Source organism: Helicoverpa armigera, chromosome 6 (genome assembly GCF_030705265.1).
Source record: "Helicoverpa armigera isolate CAAS_96S chromosome 6, ASM3070526v1, whole genome shotgun sequence".
NCBI lineage: Eukaryota > Metazoa > Arthropoda > Insecta > Lepidoptera > Noctuidae > Helicoverpa > Helicoverpa armigera.
In genome coordinates this window covers 10,594,266-10,613,650 of record NC_087125.1, presented here as the reverse complement: position 1 = coordinate 10,613,650, position 19,385 = coordinate 10,594,266, and the positions used below count along the sequence as shown (strand labels likewise).

The window sequence follows — 19,385 nt, the reverse complement described above, 5'->3', positions numbered from 1 at the left end:
AGCGAATTATGGCGAAACTCTGTGTTCATTTAACACATTTTATGGTTTCATCACATCGTAAAAAAATATATCAAGTTTTATATTAATCTTAGAATAACCTTATCCGAAATTGCTTTGGTAACTTATTATATTTGCTTATAAACTAGATTGTGGTGACATGATTACTACCACAGACAAGTTGAATGGTCCATGAAGGTTTGATAGCATTTATTGATGAGCGATACATCGACGATTTATTAAATATCACGTTATTACTACATAGTAAAACATTAGAAGTATTATGCTTGAAATTAAAAATTATTTAAAAAGTGAGTAAATTAAGTAGTAAATGTAAGAAAGAAGGTTTAACGTTAGATAAGTGATTAAATGTATCGCTCATATACATAATTATAAGAACTAACAAATAAATAGATACAGTAGGTATGTTTCATTATGCTTATAAGCTCACTGTTATTACTTTAAAAGCTCGATCGAATAATTTGTACAGTGTGATATGTTTATTTAAACTTTTATTTATATTTAAACAAATATGTAATTGTTCCTTGCTTTTGGAACCATCCTTAATTTTGCAACTACACTGTAGCATTTTTTTAAATAATTATATTTTTAATGTGGACATTATTATTAATAAGTGTTAATGTTAATTTAAAGGTCGTTGTTACGACTAAAAATAAAACCTAGGCCGTTTTAAGATGTACAGTGACAAAGAAAATTGTTTACCAAGAGTTGCTCGTGAAATCGCTTCATTTTAGTACGAAACACACCACAAAATATTTCAATTTTTCCGACCACATACAACTGCCTTACATTATAAAATCACTTGGAACAAATATAGTTAATACAATAAAGTACCAAAATATACTTCTACTTTTTTATTTTTAATCTCATTTCCATATATATTTTCTTTTTAAATTTAGGCCACACATAATTTCTAATCGAATATTAAATTTCCGAAATTCTCTCGCTAATCTCTTGAAATCACATCCTATAGTTATTGCCGAATATTAATTGACTTAAAGCTAGTTATTAAATTAGTGAAATACATTAAAAGGGTTATAAAAATATCAAGTATTTATTACGTTCTATATTAAACCTTAAGCTCTATGAATTCAGTCAATGTGTTACAAATGTAATAGATAGTTCAAGTGTGAAAAACTTTTTTTATTTTGTACCGATACCGCTTAAAAACCATTTTATGCTTAAATATTTCCCGATCCATCTCTCCCACTTACGTTGGAAAATAACTTGACCGTACAAAAACCCCCGATGCGATGATATTCGGAGTATTTCAAATATTTTTATGAGCCAAATTAGTACGTCATCAAGTTTTTAGAATTGCTTAAATTGCAGCAGGAAAATGCTACGGAACCTTTCTTAGCAATGAGAACTTAATTCTCAGAAACTATATCGATTTTGCGGTATCGGGACTTTACATTATGTTTCCATTTAATGGGTATTCCTAATTATACTGCTTCAAACCTTTCGTTAGGGTTTAGCCAAACAGCTTTGATTAAGAATCATTGACTGGCTTGTATCATAAACTAGCAATGTCGAAGATTAAAGTTATACTAGACCTAATTTAATATTTTTTTCCAAATATTATAATTTAGTACTAAATCCGGTGCAAATAGTGACTTAGAATACAAAAATGTACGTAAAATATTTATTTTTAAGCAATTTATTATGGCGCTTACGATACTAGAAAACCGTGACTTCATAACTTTGAGATCATCACATACCTATTACAATAATTTAAACAATAAATACAAACAAAATATAGATAATTAGAAAAGTTAACCTTAATATTTTAATATGCCTTTCAAATTTTTTTTATACTGAGTGACACAGAACATACAAAAGTAAATTCAAAATTGTTGTCTAAACATTTATAAGTCTGTGGTCAACCAGATTAACAAATAATCCAATGTGACTGATGAAAGGCAAATTAAAATCGCAACTACATTATTGTTCTTGAAATACCTCAACATTCCATTTCCATAAACATACAGTAAATTAAAAATTTAAAAAACAACCCCGCTCACTATGGAAAAACCAGAGACAAAAAGTTACCATTACTTAAAATTAGTGCAGAAATAAAACAAGTGTATATTACTGACCATTTAACTGTCAAACAATGCTTGGACTGGCCGTAAGGTACTTATATTATGCTACTTTATGACAAAAAGAAGACCAGAAGTTATCTCACTGTGCAATAAAAAAAAACTTACAATAAGTTACTGTGCTAGAATGTGACATTTTTACATTAACATAGTAGAAAAACTATTGGAAATGAATCAACACTCATATCGATACAAAAATCTAGCACGATTGACAAAGGACTGTGGTGTGACAATGAAGATAAGAAATTAACAAACATTACCTTGTCGTCTCTATATTTATCTAAGTCTGTGGCTATATGCATTAATGCTCAAAATAACAAAAAAGAATCTTGAGAACAAGTCAAATGAAACACATATTATGCCAGTGTCAGCTTGATCATAAAAATAGAATTAACAAAAGTACAATTGGCATAAATATAATATGTTGTAAATTCTGTCACATACATACATTACTTCTATAAGAACGACAATGGAAGTTTAAATTCATTTGTTATTAATTTCCTTTTTGCAATTTTAACAATACGAATGAAAGAATAAATGTTTTTTAAACATAAAATGCTTAATGCTTAAAAAACATTTCTTCGACTTTGAGACCAAATCAATCTCAAAAACTTTGTCCCAAATAAACTCATAAAATCTATAAATATGCGTCATCAATGCAACCACAGATACACTTATCCCCGTACTTAGACATTTAATGGTTACTTAAGTCACTCCTTAAGGACTTCTTTGACAATCCGTGCCTATATGTGGGGATGGTCTAGCTAGCTAGATATACCATACCTGAGCTCAGACGAGCAGCTGCGTGACGTTGGGCTCGGCGAGCGTGAGCACGGCGTGGGCCTCCACCATGACGACGAGCGAGTTGCGCGCCTCCTCGTGCGCCACGCCGTGCGCGCGCGTCGCGTGCGTGTACCACGCGCCCGTCGACGGCAGGACGGACACGCACCACTTGCATGATAGCCTGGGAATTAAGTAAGGAAATAAGCGGATTCAGGATTTTAAATACAAACTGGTATTATAAATGCGAAAGTAAGTATGTCTATCTGTCTTTTCTTCACGACTAAACTACAGAACCAATTTGTGTGAAATTTGGCACGGACATAGTTTGGAACTTGAGAAAGGACATGGATAGTTTTTATTACCAAAAATAAAATTTATTCCGAACATACAGCGCAATCTAATGGTTAAACCAAAAATCTGCCGGAAGTCACTATTCCACGCGAACGAAGCAAAAGCTATTCTATAATAATACGTCCAAGGCCGATTTCGGCCACAGCGGCTGTCCTCATATAAGGAGATCAGCCAGCTGCGCAAGACATTATAGTGCACAAGCATTTTTTATATTTTTAAATGTTTTTTATTTTTATATTTAATATTTAAAAATGTAAAATATATGTTTGAAAATAAATAAATGACTAGGTAAAAGAAAACATTCTTTTTTTTGTTCGTCCAAAAGGCTCTACAGAAACGATTTGAAAAATTCATTCACTATTGAAAAGCTACACTATTTTTCGAGTAACATACATAACTACATATCTCCAGGACGGGAGTGTAACCATGGTAAAACAACTAGTGTAGAATAACATGCATTCCTCCTTATGTACTCCATTAAGGAGGAGATAGAGATGTGTCGTAGACGCATACAGTCGTGCTCGTTAGCGTAAATATTTTTTACATAAATTGACAATTTTTAATCGTGGCCTACTTTAGTGACTAAGCGAACTTATAAATGTACATACCTCCTACATATTCTAGTACATCTAATGTTTGAGTGTTTAAATTGAGTGAACTTCAAAGAATGGACAAGAAGTGACTTTACACAAAATCATAATGGATAGCAGCCCCTTCAACCGAAGCGGGCTAACGCGCCGCTCTCCACCACCGACACCAACACCAGCCCAATCCCCCGGCCGAGAGCCAATAGAGAAAGTGGAGATCATCTCAACGCCTGAATTGCACAACTGGATGGGGTACATTGAACAAAGCCTAAACGAGGTCTGCATTATTACTTCCGAAGGCAAGCTTAACTCAGAACAAAAATTAAGAGTGAGTAACCTCTGCCGAAAAGTGGGAAATAATGTAGCTCATCTAGTCCTTCAGTACCAGTCCCTAAAACAAAAGGCCGTACAAACGCATCACTCTCTCCAAGCCCTGAACGAAAAACAAGCCCTGACAGATACACTAGCTGCAGAAATCAAGAATGCAATAAAAGAGTCCTGTACAAAACCAATTTCTGAAAGCACTTCCTTTGCGGATATGGTGAAGAAAGGGTCCAACAGCTTCGTTCGTCCAATTAAACATAGCGCATTGGCGATTTATCCGAGCGATAACTCAAAGACGAGCGATGAAACTAGAAACCTGGTCCAGAAAATCGTGTGCCCTGAAGAAATGAAGCTGAAAGTCCGAGGAGTCCGTAAAGTCCGAAATGGCGGCGTGATTATCAGCACTGAGACCAAGGATGACCTCGAAAAACTAAAGCACACTGTCCAGCATGCAAACTCAGGCCTCACCGTCAACGAACCACAAAAGCGGAAGCCCCGCATAATAATAATAGGAGTTCCCTCATCAATGGCAGAAAGTGAAGTATACAACTGCATCTTTGAACAAAACGTAGTCGATAAAGTCCCATCCATGTCCAGAGAAACATTTTTGTCCTCAATAAAGCTAAGCCACAAATCTGGCAGAAGAGATACAGATAATCATAACTTGATCTTAGAAGTATCAGCGGTCATACGAAAAGCCCTCATCACCCAAGATCGAGTCTTTATAAACTGGACATCCTGCCAGGTAAGAGACTTCACATTAATAACTAGATGTTACATCTGTCAGCAGTACGGTCACGCGGCTAAGACATGCAAAAATACTGCCCCGGTTTGCGGACACTGTGGTGAAGAGGGACATTCAATCAAGGAGTGCACTAAGAAAAATGATTCTCCAAGATGCGCTACGTGCCTACGCTTCAAAAAACCAGGTAATCATAAAACCGGAGATATCGATTGCCCGGCTAGAAAAGCTGCCGAATTTAGATACATCAACTCAATCGACTATGAAGGCGCCTGAGAGCGTCACATAATATTTAACCACTTTAGAACTTAACGTTTAAGTATTATTATAATATGGATAGTTTAATTATGGAAATAGATAATAGTTTTTCAACTATGACCAAAGCATGCAATGTTGAGGACTGCAAACAATATCTCTCTGACTTTCAAAGCTCATTAACAGTACTAACCCAAAATATTCGTAGTATATATAAGAATATAGACAGTTTCAATACCTTCCTGCATACCCTTAACCTGACTTGTGATATAATAGTGCTAACCGAATGCTGGTTATCAAACAGAAATGGAAATCTCCCTTTTATTCCCGGATATCACTCTTTCTATAGTAAAAAAAGTTATAACCAAAACGACGGCGTCGTAGTTTACGCCAAGGAATCGCTACAGATCACTGTCGAAGAACCAGACCTTGAAGACTGTAACTGCTTAGTTATAAAAATAGGAAGTACTACAGCAATTTTAGCTATATATAGATCCCCTTCCTTTAAAAACCTGGATCCCTTCCTTTATTCTTTAAACCAGACTTGTGAAGCATTAATTCCATTCAAAAACATTATACTAACCGGTGATCTAAATATCAACATAGGCTCTAACAACTGTGATGTCGGAACACAAAACTACCTTAACCTTTGCTCATACCTAGGGTTCCTACCTGCTCATACTCTGCCCACACATCAGAGTGGCTCTTGCTTAGATCATATGATGATTAAATCTAGTTTACATTACATAACACTTGTTACTAATTCAACGATTACCGATCATCATGCTGTCCTACTAACACTAGATTTAATGCCCCCTAAGCTAAATCGAACACAGACAAAAACTAAATTAAACATAAACAATCTTGAAAATGATTTACGCAGCATTGATTTTAGTCCAATTTATAATGCTGATGACGCAAATTCATCTTTATCGTACTTAATAAAAAATGTCCAGCAAGCTATATTACACAATACGACTATTATGACAAACAATAAAAAACTGCAGAATATCAAACCTTGGATCACACCTGGACTCATCCGTTGTATTAGACACAGGGACAAACTTCATCAAAGAACAAAGCGATCACCTGATAATTTAATACTCCAAATAACATATAAGAGGTATCGAAATTTTTGCAACAACCTCTTAAAACGACTAAAAACTAACTACGATAAAAATGAATTGCAGAAAGCAGGTACCAATACCAAATCATTATGGCAACACATAAAAAACGTCACTTATTTATCAAAACAGCGTGAATCAATCTCAAGTTTACTGTTTCATGATACTTCACCGCTTTTGTCAGCTAACAATGTAAATAACTATTTTGTAAACGTGGGGAAAATCCTTGCTGAGCAGATCCCACATTCAACGGTCATACAAGCATCGCGCATTCAACACTTAACCACGAGTGATAAATCTTTTGGTATGCTTGACCCTGATACACACGAAATCACGCGAATTATTTCAGGACTGAAAGATGATACTGCAGTTGGCTGGGATAATATAAGCAATAAAATATTAAAAAGGTTCAAGCATATTCTGGTGCCCCCCTTAACGTATATATTTCGTCTATGCCTCTCAGATGGTGTATTTCCTGAATTTCTAAAAAAAGCAGTAGTAATCCCTATTTTCAAATCAGGAAACAAAGATCAAATAAGTAATTATAGACCAATATCAATACTTCCTTCGATATCCAAAGTACTAGAAAAAATTATTAACACTAGACTAGTCAACTACTTGGAAAAACACGGTTTACTATCACCTATGCAATTCGGCTTTAGATCTAAATTATCCACAGCAAATGCGGTACATACCCTGACCGACTACGTCACAGAAGAACTTGGCAAGGGGAACCAAAGCTTAGCAATCTTCATTGACCTAGCAAAAGCTTTTGATACTGTATCAATTCCCCTGCTTTTATACAAACTAGAGGCGGTAGGAATTCGAGGCACACAGCTAAAACTAATAGCAGATTACTTAAATAATCGTTGTCAATGCGTTCGAATCGATACGACCATAAGTGATAACCTAAAAAACCATGCTTTCGGTGTTCCGCAAGGCAGCATTTTGGCCCCTACCCTATTTCTTATTTACATAAATGACCTATGTAATCTGGATATAGAAAACGAAAAAATAATATCTTATGCCGACGACACAGCGCTATTATTTACTGCGAAAACTACTGAGGAACTCTACAAAAGCGCACAAAAAGGTTTTAATATTGTCACTAACTGGCTTAAAAACAATCTACTAACCCTAAATGTTGATAAAACTAAATTTATGCACTTTTCTATGCGCAGAAGTCAAAATAAAAATACTAACACGCATCTATATGCACATCAATGTAGTGATCCGTTAATCAACTCATGTCATTGTCCTATAGTCCTTAAAACAAATAATATTAAATATCTGGGTGTTATAATTGACGATACTCTTTCCTTCAAACAACACATCGAGAGCTTGGTGTCTAGAGTACGGAAATTAATGTTTGTTTTTAAAAAACTACGCACAATCGCAGACAATAAGCTAGTTACGCAAATTTATCTGGCCCTTTGTCAATCCATCCTTACGTATTGTATTACTTCTTGGGGAGGAGCACCAAAAACTACAATGCTTCCTCTCGAACGAGCCCAGAGAGCACTTTTAAAAGTAGCTTACTTTCGTCCTTTCCTCTTTCCCACAGATCAGCTATATAAATCTTGCAATGTTTTAACTGTCAGGCAATTATTTATCATGCACGCAATACTAACACAACACTCTCAGCTTTCCTACAATCCTAACATTATAAACAAAAGACGTAAGGATATAGTTTGCAGTTCAAACTCCACCTCAAAATATGTGTATACGAATAGATTCTTTAGATTTTTAGGCTCATTTCTGTACAATAAACTAAATAGTGAACTAAGCATTTATAGCCTTAACTACTTTAAATGCAGAAAAAGTGTTCGTAATTATCTGCAAAGCCTGTCTTATGATAACACGGAAGACCTACTTAAAGTGTGTAAATGAAACTGCAAACGCAAACAATAATAAATAAGTATTAGGTATAAGCAAAGTATGTATTTTAATCGATGTTTAGCTATTTAATTTTTTGTATATTAGATTGTCAATTTATGTTGTCATATTAGCAAATAAGGTCTCTTTTCGCTTGAGACACAGGTTTAACCTAGTTCAAGCAATTATAATGTTAGCACATATGTCTAGATTTTAAGAAATAATGTTGTTTAATGTGAACTTCGATAAATGAATAAATGATTAAAAAAAAATTAAATAATCCCTTATGTAATACCCCTATGTGCCCTTTATGTACTTCGTTATGTATGGATGTTCCGGTGGATGTTACCACTTATTTTATGAGCTTGATAAGCCCCTGAGAGGCATAATATGATACATTGAAAAAAAAAAGTAGTTTTATTTTACCTTTTAGTGATACGTAGTTGATTGATTAGTCAAAAAATCTTATTCCCAACCCAAAACTTGAGAAATCAATAAAATTACCTGTTAGTAACATGTCTAGATTTCACATGTCTCCGTCTGTACCCCCAACTGTTGTAAACACGTGGACAAAACGGACAGGGAAATGATGGATCTGCAAAAACAGGAATACATGTTACATTATAAAGAGTTAAACAATAAAAAAAATACACCTGAAAAAAGATATTAATCAAAATTTTGAGACTAATTCATTGACTAAAATTTTGTTGTTTTGATATACATATAATTACATTCAATCCGTTACCTGTCTCAGGAAAATCAGACTCCTATTTGATTTAAACAGGAAAACAAACAACATCTATTCTAAATATGTATTAAAATTACCTTTAGCATCAGTATTCACCAAATTTAGATTCTCAGTTTTTATGCTCAGCGATTCAATTCTAGTTCCACTCTGCAGTACATTTTCAACTTCCTTGTCTATTTCAATAATTTCATCGGATGCATCACTGCTGTTAATTTTTTCATTTAAACAAGGCTGAGTACTGCTTACTTCACTCTTATCAATTCTGTCACTAAGCATGTACGCCTTCTTGTTGAGACAATTTTCAGCACTAATCTGTTTCTTATCGGAAGTGTCTTCCAGTAAAGCAATATCTGTGTCATTTGTATTTTCTCCTGAATAATCAGTAAGGGGTGATTCTATGGGCTCAATTTTGAGGACTACATTCTGAAATTAGAAATCATACCTAAAATGTTTTATAGGTACCACATTCTTGTACTAATATGATAAAGAGGAAATATTTTTTTATACCCTAAATGCTCTGGAACTACTGAACCAATTAGAAAAGGTATACTGTTAAGAAGCTTCACTATCACAGAGGGTATATTTTGTCTAAGTACAGGACAAGTTTCCAGTGGAATGCAAGTGAACTGTGACCACATTTGTCCTTGCTTATAACAGATCATTAATACTTACACTATACAGTACAGTAAAATGTTGTACTTACAGATTGCTTTCCATTGTCAGAGCTAATTTTGTGAACTGTTTCAGAATCAACCGTAGGTAAACACTTCTTGCACTTATTGTTGTTGTCTTGTTCTGCTCTTTTCCTCTTCTTGGTTGCTCCTGAACCTTTCTGAAAAGTAAAGATATAAATTTTTATATTACCTACATAGCTACATCATGAGACATATCTGGACTAGGAACTAATAAAGAAGTCTGTTGAAGAATAAAATTATAGTAATAAGTACTGCAACACTAATGTCAGGTTTTAAATGCCAAAACTGATAACTGAAATTTTGTAAGTTTGTCTAGAGCCTAAATACAGTAACAGCCACTTTTAATTTGGATGCGGGAAGACAAGTAGCCTCAGAATACAGGTAGAACCTAGGACAAACAGCTTGTATTATTTTTATTTATTTTTTCAATTTGCATTTAAAGAACTATGTTTAGTATCTTCTGGGATACCTACAATGTACAAAAAAAGGTAATATGCAATGAACTTAGCAGGATGGATTGTTATTACACTCACGGTGAGTTTCACCTTTTAATTTTAACAATAACTGGACCATTTTCAGTTGTCAAGCATGGACGGCATACAACTGGTTATGGATTGGTTGTCGTTATAATTACATGGTGCGACTTTCGTCTTAGTATATCTTTAACATGGAGAAAAGATCTTACATTTTGCTTCTTCTCAGCAACATCGTCAAGCAATGCTATATCAGTTTCATTTGTATTATCTCCGGAATAGTCCGTAAGTGGTGATTCCGCTGGCTCTAACTTTGGCACTAGGTTCTGAAATATTTAAACAATAAGATTTTTTCATGAGAACTGTTCTTATAATATCCATATTTGAACATTTTCATTTAAATTAGATTCAAATAAACCTTACATTTTGAGCAACATCTTGTCGGCCCTGTACAGATACACATTTCTTGCATTTACTGTTGCTATCTTCATGTTCACTTTTCTTACGCTTTTTAGGTAAAGAGCTTGCTGATGTTTTCTAGAAAAAAACATTTAATTGTTGTTAAACTTGTTACTAATGTACTGAGAATAGTATATTTCTACCAAGTGCAATCTTGCGACTTTACCTAAGACAACCCACTGACCACTTGATTTGACATGATGGAACAGTTATTAATATATTTGTAAATAAAACAATATGAATCTTACCTCATCTTCTCGTGAAACCTCACTGCCTGTAGATAAACCGCAAATTCTTAACGTTTCTGCAGTTTTTAACAGTATTGGTAGAAATTCTTCAGTCACATTCACCTCCCCGTTGTACATGAACGTCAGCAGCGTCCGCAGAGAGGCCGTACTGATGTCATGAAGCACTATAATTGGATCCTTGTGGGGGTTTTGCTACGAAAAAAACGTGTGGGCGTTAGACCAAAAACTTTGCGTAGGGAATCCATATAAAGGCAATTTGACACATGTATACTCTGTTACCTGAAATATGGTCCTGAAAACTGAACTATTCGCCGACAGTATCACTTTATGAGCCTTAAAACTGTGGCCCTCAGACACCAGAGTCACGTCCGACAAGCCTTCGTCTTTGTACAACTCTTTTACATTGAACAGAATGTTGCTCTGATAGCCATTCCATTTCAAACTGATTTCCTGATTCGCCATTATGTCTCGCTACGTTACCATAGGCAAATTTTCTTAGTTAAATCTAATAAAGCAAAATAAATAATAGAAAATTATATCAACGAAACGACGCAAAATTGCTTTGATTGAAATTGAAAGAAAACAATGCCACAGATAAATAATTGTAATTGAGCTATGTTACCAGTACAATAAAAAAAAAAACGTCCATAAAACTACCTATTCACTTTTTGTGAAATATTTTGAATATGAATGGTTTATGTTTATAGCATCAAATTCAAGTTTTGTATCATTTTATTTATTTAGCTATTTATAAGGTGAATCTCTCATAGTTACCATTTTTTGAGCCGCGTCTATTACTTTTCTTATATTGTTGTTCTTCTCTTTTACCTAATTAAAAAATAAACAAGCATTAAACTTCAAAAATTCAACAAAAACAAGCTATGTTGTACTGCATAGATTTTTAACCAGCTTTCGCGATACTTCGAAACTACATTTTAAAATCTCATAGACTTAATAAAATTTTGACTAAAAGACCATTTACCAAACAGCGTCGAAATTAAAAATGGAGTGTGGCGGCCCGTTTGAAAATGGAGGGAAATGTTATTTTACATTTTGCCTTTCGCCAAAAAATCGAAGTTGTAGATATAGAGTAACTTATATATGGCTGTAGGTAGGTATATTTCCTGTATAAATGTAATTATTATTTCATCAGTCGATCCGAGGTAAGTAGAACTGCCCATTTATTACGTAGTTTGGTACTGAGCTACTACCTACAAAAAAATATATTATTAGGTATACGTTGAATGCTTCTTGTACGTACCTACTCTGCGTATAGGCACCTAAAGTAAACCCACGAACTACCTATTCGTGTGTTTGACAGTACATAAATGTATTATGTTATTTATTGTATTAGTTTATTATAGTAAAAATGATTTTTTGTTTATTTGTACCTACTCTAAAGTCTCCGAAACTACTCATAGGGAAGAGTGTAGCTTTCCATCAGTGAAATAGGAAACATTTTTTCGGGTAGCAGTTCACACGGAACGCGGGTGAAATCGCGAAAACGACTAGTAGGTAGCTTTTTCAGTAGGTTTTATGTCGCAAGCATGGTAGTCCACAAATCATGTTTATCTTTATTTATCTTTTAACCCTGATCCTCAATCTGATATAGGTAGCTAATTACTTAAAACTGCATTTCGAAATATTCCATCTTATCAATTATAAACTATGTATATTAATAACTAAGTATGTAGTTATGATAAATTATGAAGATCACTGACAAATTATCTATACTAATATTATAAAGCTGAAGAGTTTGTTTGTTTGAACGCGCTAATCTCATGAACTACTGGTCCGATTTGAAAATTTATTTCAGTGTTAGATAGCCCACATATCGAGGAAGGCTATCTACTTTTTATCCTGGTAGGTACGGGAAGTAGTTCCCACGGGATGCGGGTGAAACCGCTGGCAGAAGCTAGTATTGAATAAATGATAAGAAAGAGCTCAAAGTATTTTTCTCTTTTTACCTACAAAACAGTAGCGGCGTAAGGGGGGGGCGGAGGGGGCGGTCCGCCCCGGGTGCCACGTCTCGGGGGGTGCCATCTCGGTCGGCACATAGGTATCTGCACGACCAGGATGGCGCAGGCAGAAGGGACAAGTCACTGAGGGTGCCATTCTAATCTGCAAAGCCTAGGTTCACTACCAGTCACTGCACGCTTTTCAAATTTTAAACAAAACTACAACAGTGCATGAGCAAACGAGGCAGACGTCGAAGCGGCACTGAGAGGGGTACCAGGCCGGCTGTCACCCCTCTTTTCTTGATTTTACCTAATTACTCAAATTAATTCCTCAAAGGAATAAAAAAAATCCGCTCGCTTCGCTCGCAGTTTTCACATAATTTCTGGTTTATTCTGCGCTCTTGAGTCAGTCAAAAAATTTCACACATGCTGCTCTCGCAGCTTTTTGGCTTTCCACTGGTTTTTCTCAAACTTGTTTGAGTATTTTTGTTTGTGTACCAAGACTCAAAAATTTCGCGCTCGCTGCGCTCGCGGCTTTCAATAACAATTCCTTTATGTATCATTGCGTCCCAAAAATCTAAAATTTGTCGCTCGCTACGCTCGCGGCTTCTTCTCTTTACAGTGCTTTTTTTTAAAACTGGTTTAGTACTTTATTGTTCCAAAACTCAAAAATTTCGCGCTCGCTGCGCTCGCGGTTTTTTCACTCGACACTGGTTTTTGTAAAACATGTTTGGATTCTATTATGTCCCAAAACTCAAAAATTACGGGCTTGCTTCGCTAGCGCTTTATAAGTTTGCAGTGATCTATCTCCGGTTTCTTTATGTTAAACGTAGCAAAAAGCACCATGAATGATTTCTACACGATTTTTAAATACTTTAATTTTCAATTTTAGTCCGTGATTATATTTTGTCCTTTTTTTTGGGGGGGGGTGCTCAATAGGTAGTCCGCCCCGGGTACCACCCGATGCTACGCCGCCACTGCTACAAAATAATGACTAAGTATGTTTTTTAGTAATTTTAACATATTTCCCCTAAATAATTATAAAACAGAGAATTGATAGCAAATTGTTGAATTTCTTTTATTTATTTATTGGTTAAGTTTCAGTCAGCCGGCATGTCATTGTCTTATTTGAATAAGCCAATACCGTGATAAACAAACTACTATGTACCTACTTCTAGATAAGAATAAATCAAAGATTAATCATAATAAGTATCTATTTTTATCTTTTAATTTTTGATACGTATAATGGTATAAATTCAGTGACCATGAACTATAAATAGGCGGGTTTCGAAATATTGAACCTAACATTTTTTAAATGAACTTAGGTACTACCTACATACTTACTTTTGAATATTATGCAGATAGGTAATTGGTGTTCAAAAAAAATATTATAGATAGGTATATTTCTCTATTTTGTATGACGAGCGTCGTTTGTGGCCCGGACGGGCCGCGGCCGGGCCGTGTCCGGGCTTTTACTTCATACAAAATGTATGTAACGTTTCACGTCCGTGCCCCGTACCAGCCACGTACACGCCACGCCCCGGACACGGCCCAGCCTAATATAAATCATCCCTATAATCGAATAGGCTCCGGAACTACTGAACCGATTTGAATAATTATTTCACTGTTAGCCACTATCTACGTTGAACTGGGCTTGTTTGTACCTATGTTTTATCCGGGAAAAGGAAAAAGTTTCCTCGAGACGCGGGTGAAACCGCATGAACAGCTAGTAATCTCTTTTATGGTTTACTAGGTATCTACAAAAGTGCTTAGAAAAACAGTAGCTATCATCAAAAGTGCAAATCTAATATTTGTAAAACAATTCTATCAAGGAATCCCTAAGAATCTAAGGAAATGTAATAAGTGGGTCAGCAAACAATATCCGAGCATCGCCCTGAAAGTGGCCTAAGGCTGCGGTTCCACTGAGGCGAAGATGCGCGGAGCGGAGAGGAGACGTATGGGGATCGACCAATCACATTACGTACATGCAAAAGAGATGTGGATTTCATGTAATGTGATTGGTCGATCCCCACACGTCTCCTTTCCGCTCCGCGCGTCTCCGCCTCAGTGGAACCGCAGCCTTATCGGCGCTAATCAAATAATCTAGCCCTTATGAAACTATTGTCTTAACTTTAGTCAACAGTCTATCAAAAACATTTGATGGCTCTTCACTTACTATAAAACTAATTTGATAGTACTGTTCGCAATTAAAAATAAATTCTTCATCATCAAATAAAATGGTTTGTTCATCGATATTCGTGTTGTGTTGCCTCGCGTTAGTCTGTTTTCCTCAAATTGTTCTAGCATTAGTTAATTATTCTTTGCCTCCGTATTCTAAATATACTGCTTCGGATATACTTGATGACGCGCGCTTGGACACGGTAAGTTATTTATTATAATGACGTGACCTAAAATCATCACCTAAAATAACCGCTAAGTAAATAACACAGAATGAAACAAAAATTTGATCCCTGACTTATCTTCTCTTACAAATAATCTTCAACATTTTATCCACAGTTTTCGTTGATAAAAAAATATGGATATCCATGCGAAATACATCGCGTGTACACTGAAGATAAGTATATTTTAGAGGTGCACAGGATACCTGGCAAGACACCCAATGCGCCGGTGGTCTTTCTCCAACACGGCTTGTTGTCGTCTTCCGCTGAATGGGTGCTTATGACCCCCGGTCGAGGACTTGGTATGAACTCTTTTTATACTGTCTCGTAATAATACCATGGATGATTTTTTTAAATTTTCAAATGACTTATAATGTTAGCGAAACTTTGCTTTAATACGTCTTACTAGACGTAAAATGGCGCCTAATGGTTCGAAAGCCCTTTCTGTAAAATTTTTAATTTCTAGATTTAAAGGAGACTGACGTGATACTAACTTGCATTGTTTCCAGCGTACATCTTAGCAGACGCTGGATACGATGTCTGGATGGGCAACGCACGAGGGAACACTTACTCCCGAAACCATGCCTCTCTGAAACCTACATCTTCCTCTTTCTGGAAGTTCAGCTGGCATGAAATAGGTTACTACGACCTTCCTGCCATGTTCGATTACGTCATTAAAGAAACTGGACTTCCTAGGATCCAGTACATCGGTTTCTCTCAAGGGACTACAGCTTTCTGGGTTTTGATGTCAACTAGGCCTGAATATAACAACAAAATTCTTGCTATGCAAGCTTTAGCACCTGTAGCATACGTGGGGAATATTAAGAGTCCTCTGATAAAAGCTATAGCACCGTTCACTAACTCTCTTGAAGTAAGTATCAATCAGGAATCTTCACGCTCTAATTTTAAGATCTGGAACGATGCTGACTAATTTTTATGTGATTCCAGATTGTATTTAAACTATTAGGGACTAACGAAATTCTCCCCAATGGCAAAATAAATGAACTTGCAGGACAGAGCTTGTGTATTGAAGAAGCCATCACCCAACCACTTTGTACAAACCTTTTGTTCCTTATTTGTGGATTTAATTCAGAACAACTTAATACGGTAAGTATTTCTCAACAACAAAAAGATTATGAAGACGTATTTAAGGTAAAAAAAATATAGATTTTTTCTTTCTTGATTCTAGACAATGCTGCCAGTTGTTATGGGTCATACTCCAGCCGGGGCTTCAACGAGACAACTCATACACTTCGGTCAATTGTACAAGTCAGGGAAATTCGTACAATTTGACCACGGTTGGCTTACAAACAAACGAAAATATGGAACCTACAAACCTCCGGCGTACGATCTGCAAAATATCAGGACTCCTGTTTTCCTCCATTACGCTGACAACGATTGGTTATCGACCCCTAAAGATGTTAAAAAACTGGCAAAAGAAATACCTACAGCAATTGGTCTTTTCAGAGTACCTTTATCTAAATTCAATCATTTAGATTTCGTCTTCGCCATAAATGCGACGGAGTTCATATACAACCGCTTATTGAACATAATGGCACAATTCAAAGACGAAGTATGAACTAACACATTATATTTCACGCCACTTAACACATACAAATACAATTTTATCTTGACAACGATGTATGTTTTCATCTTCACCTGCTTAAACCTGCGAAAACAAAATACCATTTTTAATAAATTTCCTCGCAAAGATTCAAATTAGTCAAGTAACGCACATATAATGTTAAGTACTTACATGTACACTCGAATTATGATTCATGTATTAAACGAAAGTCCTGCAATGTAAAGCACGGTATTAATGTCGTTTTTATAGGAAAATTGTAAGGACTGTTACTGAAAATATTTTGTCGTCAGACCAAGAACGTACTGTGGAATTATTTGTCACACTTAATGATAATAAATAACCTAGTCTAGGTCAGTAGACGATAAGGTTTGAAAATCCTATAATATTTTAAATTAATTCATGCTTACTATCTACAGGTGTGTCTAAAGATAAATAATCAAAATCTTACGCAACGTGAATCAGTACTGGTATCTGTGATTGTGGAACACGAGGGCGCAGACTTGCTAGAATTCACTTTATGGAATGAAGCATTGATTACAGACTTTTTTTCACGCAACTTTCTCTCATAAGCTATACCCATTTCTCGTTTCACGATAGCTCCAAAAGTGTTTTGCACTGAAATTATTAATAAAACATTTCAACGTGAAAAGGGCGAGACTGAAAAAGATAGAAATTCGGATGGAGATAGAATGATTAGGGTAGAAACATAGATGCTTCTGAATTAAGCAAAGTATCTAGGTAAGTTCCCTCAGGTTTCGAAATAACTGCTTAGGAACTGCTAGCAAGTATACAGGCATTCTCCAAGTTTGTCAGCTGCAAACCAAACAATAATTTAAGATGTCATTAAAACACTTTGTTAGATATTTAGACTACCTTTAGTTAACAGCACAATAGGATCTTCTTTCCTACTACAGCAATCGCTCTCTCTACTAAGTACTCCTTTATCTGGGTCGTTAGTTTTATGTAAAACTTGTAACAAAGAAATGTGTCTGTACGTCTGAAAATTAAAACTTTGTATGAATACATGATTCAATAAAAGAGTATAAGTTGTTTAATCGTTAGTATTATTCAGTACCTCATTCTTACAATTCTTCATTGTTATTATCATTTCTGAGTCAATTCCTTTGACTTCGCTTACATTCGGAATATCGTCTGTACAACATTCAAATGGTTTAGGCAATATAGCAACACTATCGTGCTTACTTGCACTTTTGAAAGGACTAAAGAATGTTGATTTCCATGAAGAATTTTTGTACACATTTTGAAGTTCAATTTTTAAGGAACTGTTTTCTTTTTTCAGTTTGTCTATTTCAGTCTTCTGGCAATTACATTTATCTTGTAACTTCTCGAGGTTTATTTTATAAGCATTAATTTCTTCGCTAATTTCATTACAATGACATTGTTTATCAACCAGTCTGACTTTTGCAGCGCAGTGCTTACTGCACACTCTTTGACTTTGTGACGTCGAACACGATTTATTCGATCTGCATACCGAAGGATTCGATATGAAATCAGTGTCTGTTGATCTGTTATTCTTGCAACATGGTTTTCTACAATCTGTCAGAGAACATTTTTTCTTACATTCAGGGAAACCATCTGGATATCCTTGCGGTTTAAAAGGACATGTGAGAGGTTCTCTTTTGCTTTTTTTTCCTTTCCAACAACAGGGAATTGGGAAAATAGCACGAGTTAAGTACGGTGAGATATTCCTCACAAACATGGCCTGTTGCACCATTTCAGTTTGCCAAACTTTTGCAACAGACCGCACACTATCTGTGCGACAACACTCATTCTGAGCGAGATCCTCATCTTTTGGAATATTTACATGAAAGATCTTTTCGATAATGATTTTCCAAAGCATTTTAATGCTTTTGAGGGCCTCCAGGCATCGGTCACAAGGCCAATGGCTAGTTTCAAATTCCTCCTGGAATCATTTGAATGTCGGTTGTATTATCATATCACTGGGTTATGTACTTATATAAATTAAGCAATCCTACACAATGATTTAGATGAAAATACTTAGAAGCGACACAAAAATTACTCACATCGTCAAAGTACTTATCGAAACCCTCTTCATTTTTTAAACATTCCTTTATAGCATTACATGAATCACAAATGCTATCTAGCACAACTTTTGATTTACAATCGGGATGACAACGGGGCGTGGCCTGGAAAGTTGAAAATCAGAGGTTTCAATTTTAGGTGAAAATCTTTTTATCTTAGAAAATATTTTTTTCATCATTTTTCTTACCCTGCCTCGGCTTCTGCATGTCATGGTTCTCATGAAGCTGGCTAAAGTGCTCGTGGGTAAAACGCAAATAGGCATATCGCACTTTATCCATTCCCTGAGGTAACGATCGCGCGCCCGCACGTCATGACTCCATGCTCTGACGTCGCGGCAAGACTCGTATGATTTGATCTTACCCTCGTTGCGTGAGCACAGTCGTAAGTTACTCTGACCTATGTAATTCATTGAATTCATACATTCGATAAACTATTTGCCGATCTTATCTCCATGTTGACATAAAATTTTGAGATCCAAAACGATGGTGCCAATTGAGTGTCAATGGTGTCAAGTATGTAAGTACATACGTCAAGCTACTTTTTTTATAAAGTTTTCTGAGAAAGTATAGGTTCTCACACAAGCCAAAGCAACATC

General features: G+C 35.5%; 3 protein-coding genes across 3 annotated transcripts; 1 reads left to right on the top strand and 2 right to left on the bottom strand.

The window, feature by feature from the left end:
- Positions 1–779: 779 nt before the first annotated feature.
- Positions 780–11,393, bottom strand: LOC110371056 (protein tramtrack, beta isoform). The gene is made up of 8 exons (XM_064035127.1): positions 11,064–11,393; positions 10,785–10,976; positions 10,501–10,614; positions 10,290–10,403; positions 9,613–9,741; positions 8,987–9,332; positions 8,666–8,756; positions 780–3,084 (listed from the first exon to the last, which is right to left on the bottom strand). The coding sequence occupies exons 1-8, from the start codon at positions 11,244–11,246 to the stop codon at positions 2,910–2,912; spliced, it is 1,344 nt and encodes a 447-aa protein (XP_063891197.1). The 5' UTR covers positions 11,247–11,393; the 3' UTR covers positions 780–2,909.
- Positions 11,394–14,839: 3,446 nt separating this feature from the next.
- On the top strand, positions 14,840–16,833 carry LOC126056698 (lipase 3). Its single transcript, XM_049850444.2, has 5 exons — positions 14,840–15,123; positions 15,260–15,443; positions 15,651–16,012; positions 16,090–16,248; positions 16,331–16,833. The coding sequence occupies exons 1-5, from the start codon at positions 14,980–14,982 to the stop codon at positions 16,718–16,720; spliced, it is 1,239 nt and encodes a 412-aa protein (XP_049706401.2). The 5' UTR covers positions 14,840–14,979; the 3' UTR covers positions 16,721–16,833.
- On the bottom strand, positions 16,716–19,315 carry LOC110371125 (uncharacterized). The gene is made up of 7 exons (XM_021327239.3): positions 18,978–19,315; positions 18,772–18,894; positions 17,802–18,650; positions 17,600–17,723; positions 17,175–17,341; positions 16,898–16,937; positions 16,716–16,810 (listed from the first exon to the last, which is right to left on the bottom strand). The coding sequence occupies exons 1-6, from the start codon at positions 19,206–19,208 to the stop codon at positions 16,911–16,913; spliced, it is 1,521 nt and encodes a 506-aa protein (XP_021182914.3). The 5' UTR covers positions 19,209–19,315; the 3' UTR covers positions 16,716–16,810; positions 16,898–16,910.
- Positions 19,316–19,385: the final 70 nt, after the last annotated feature.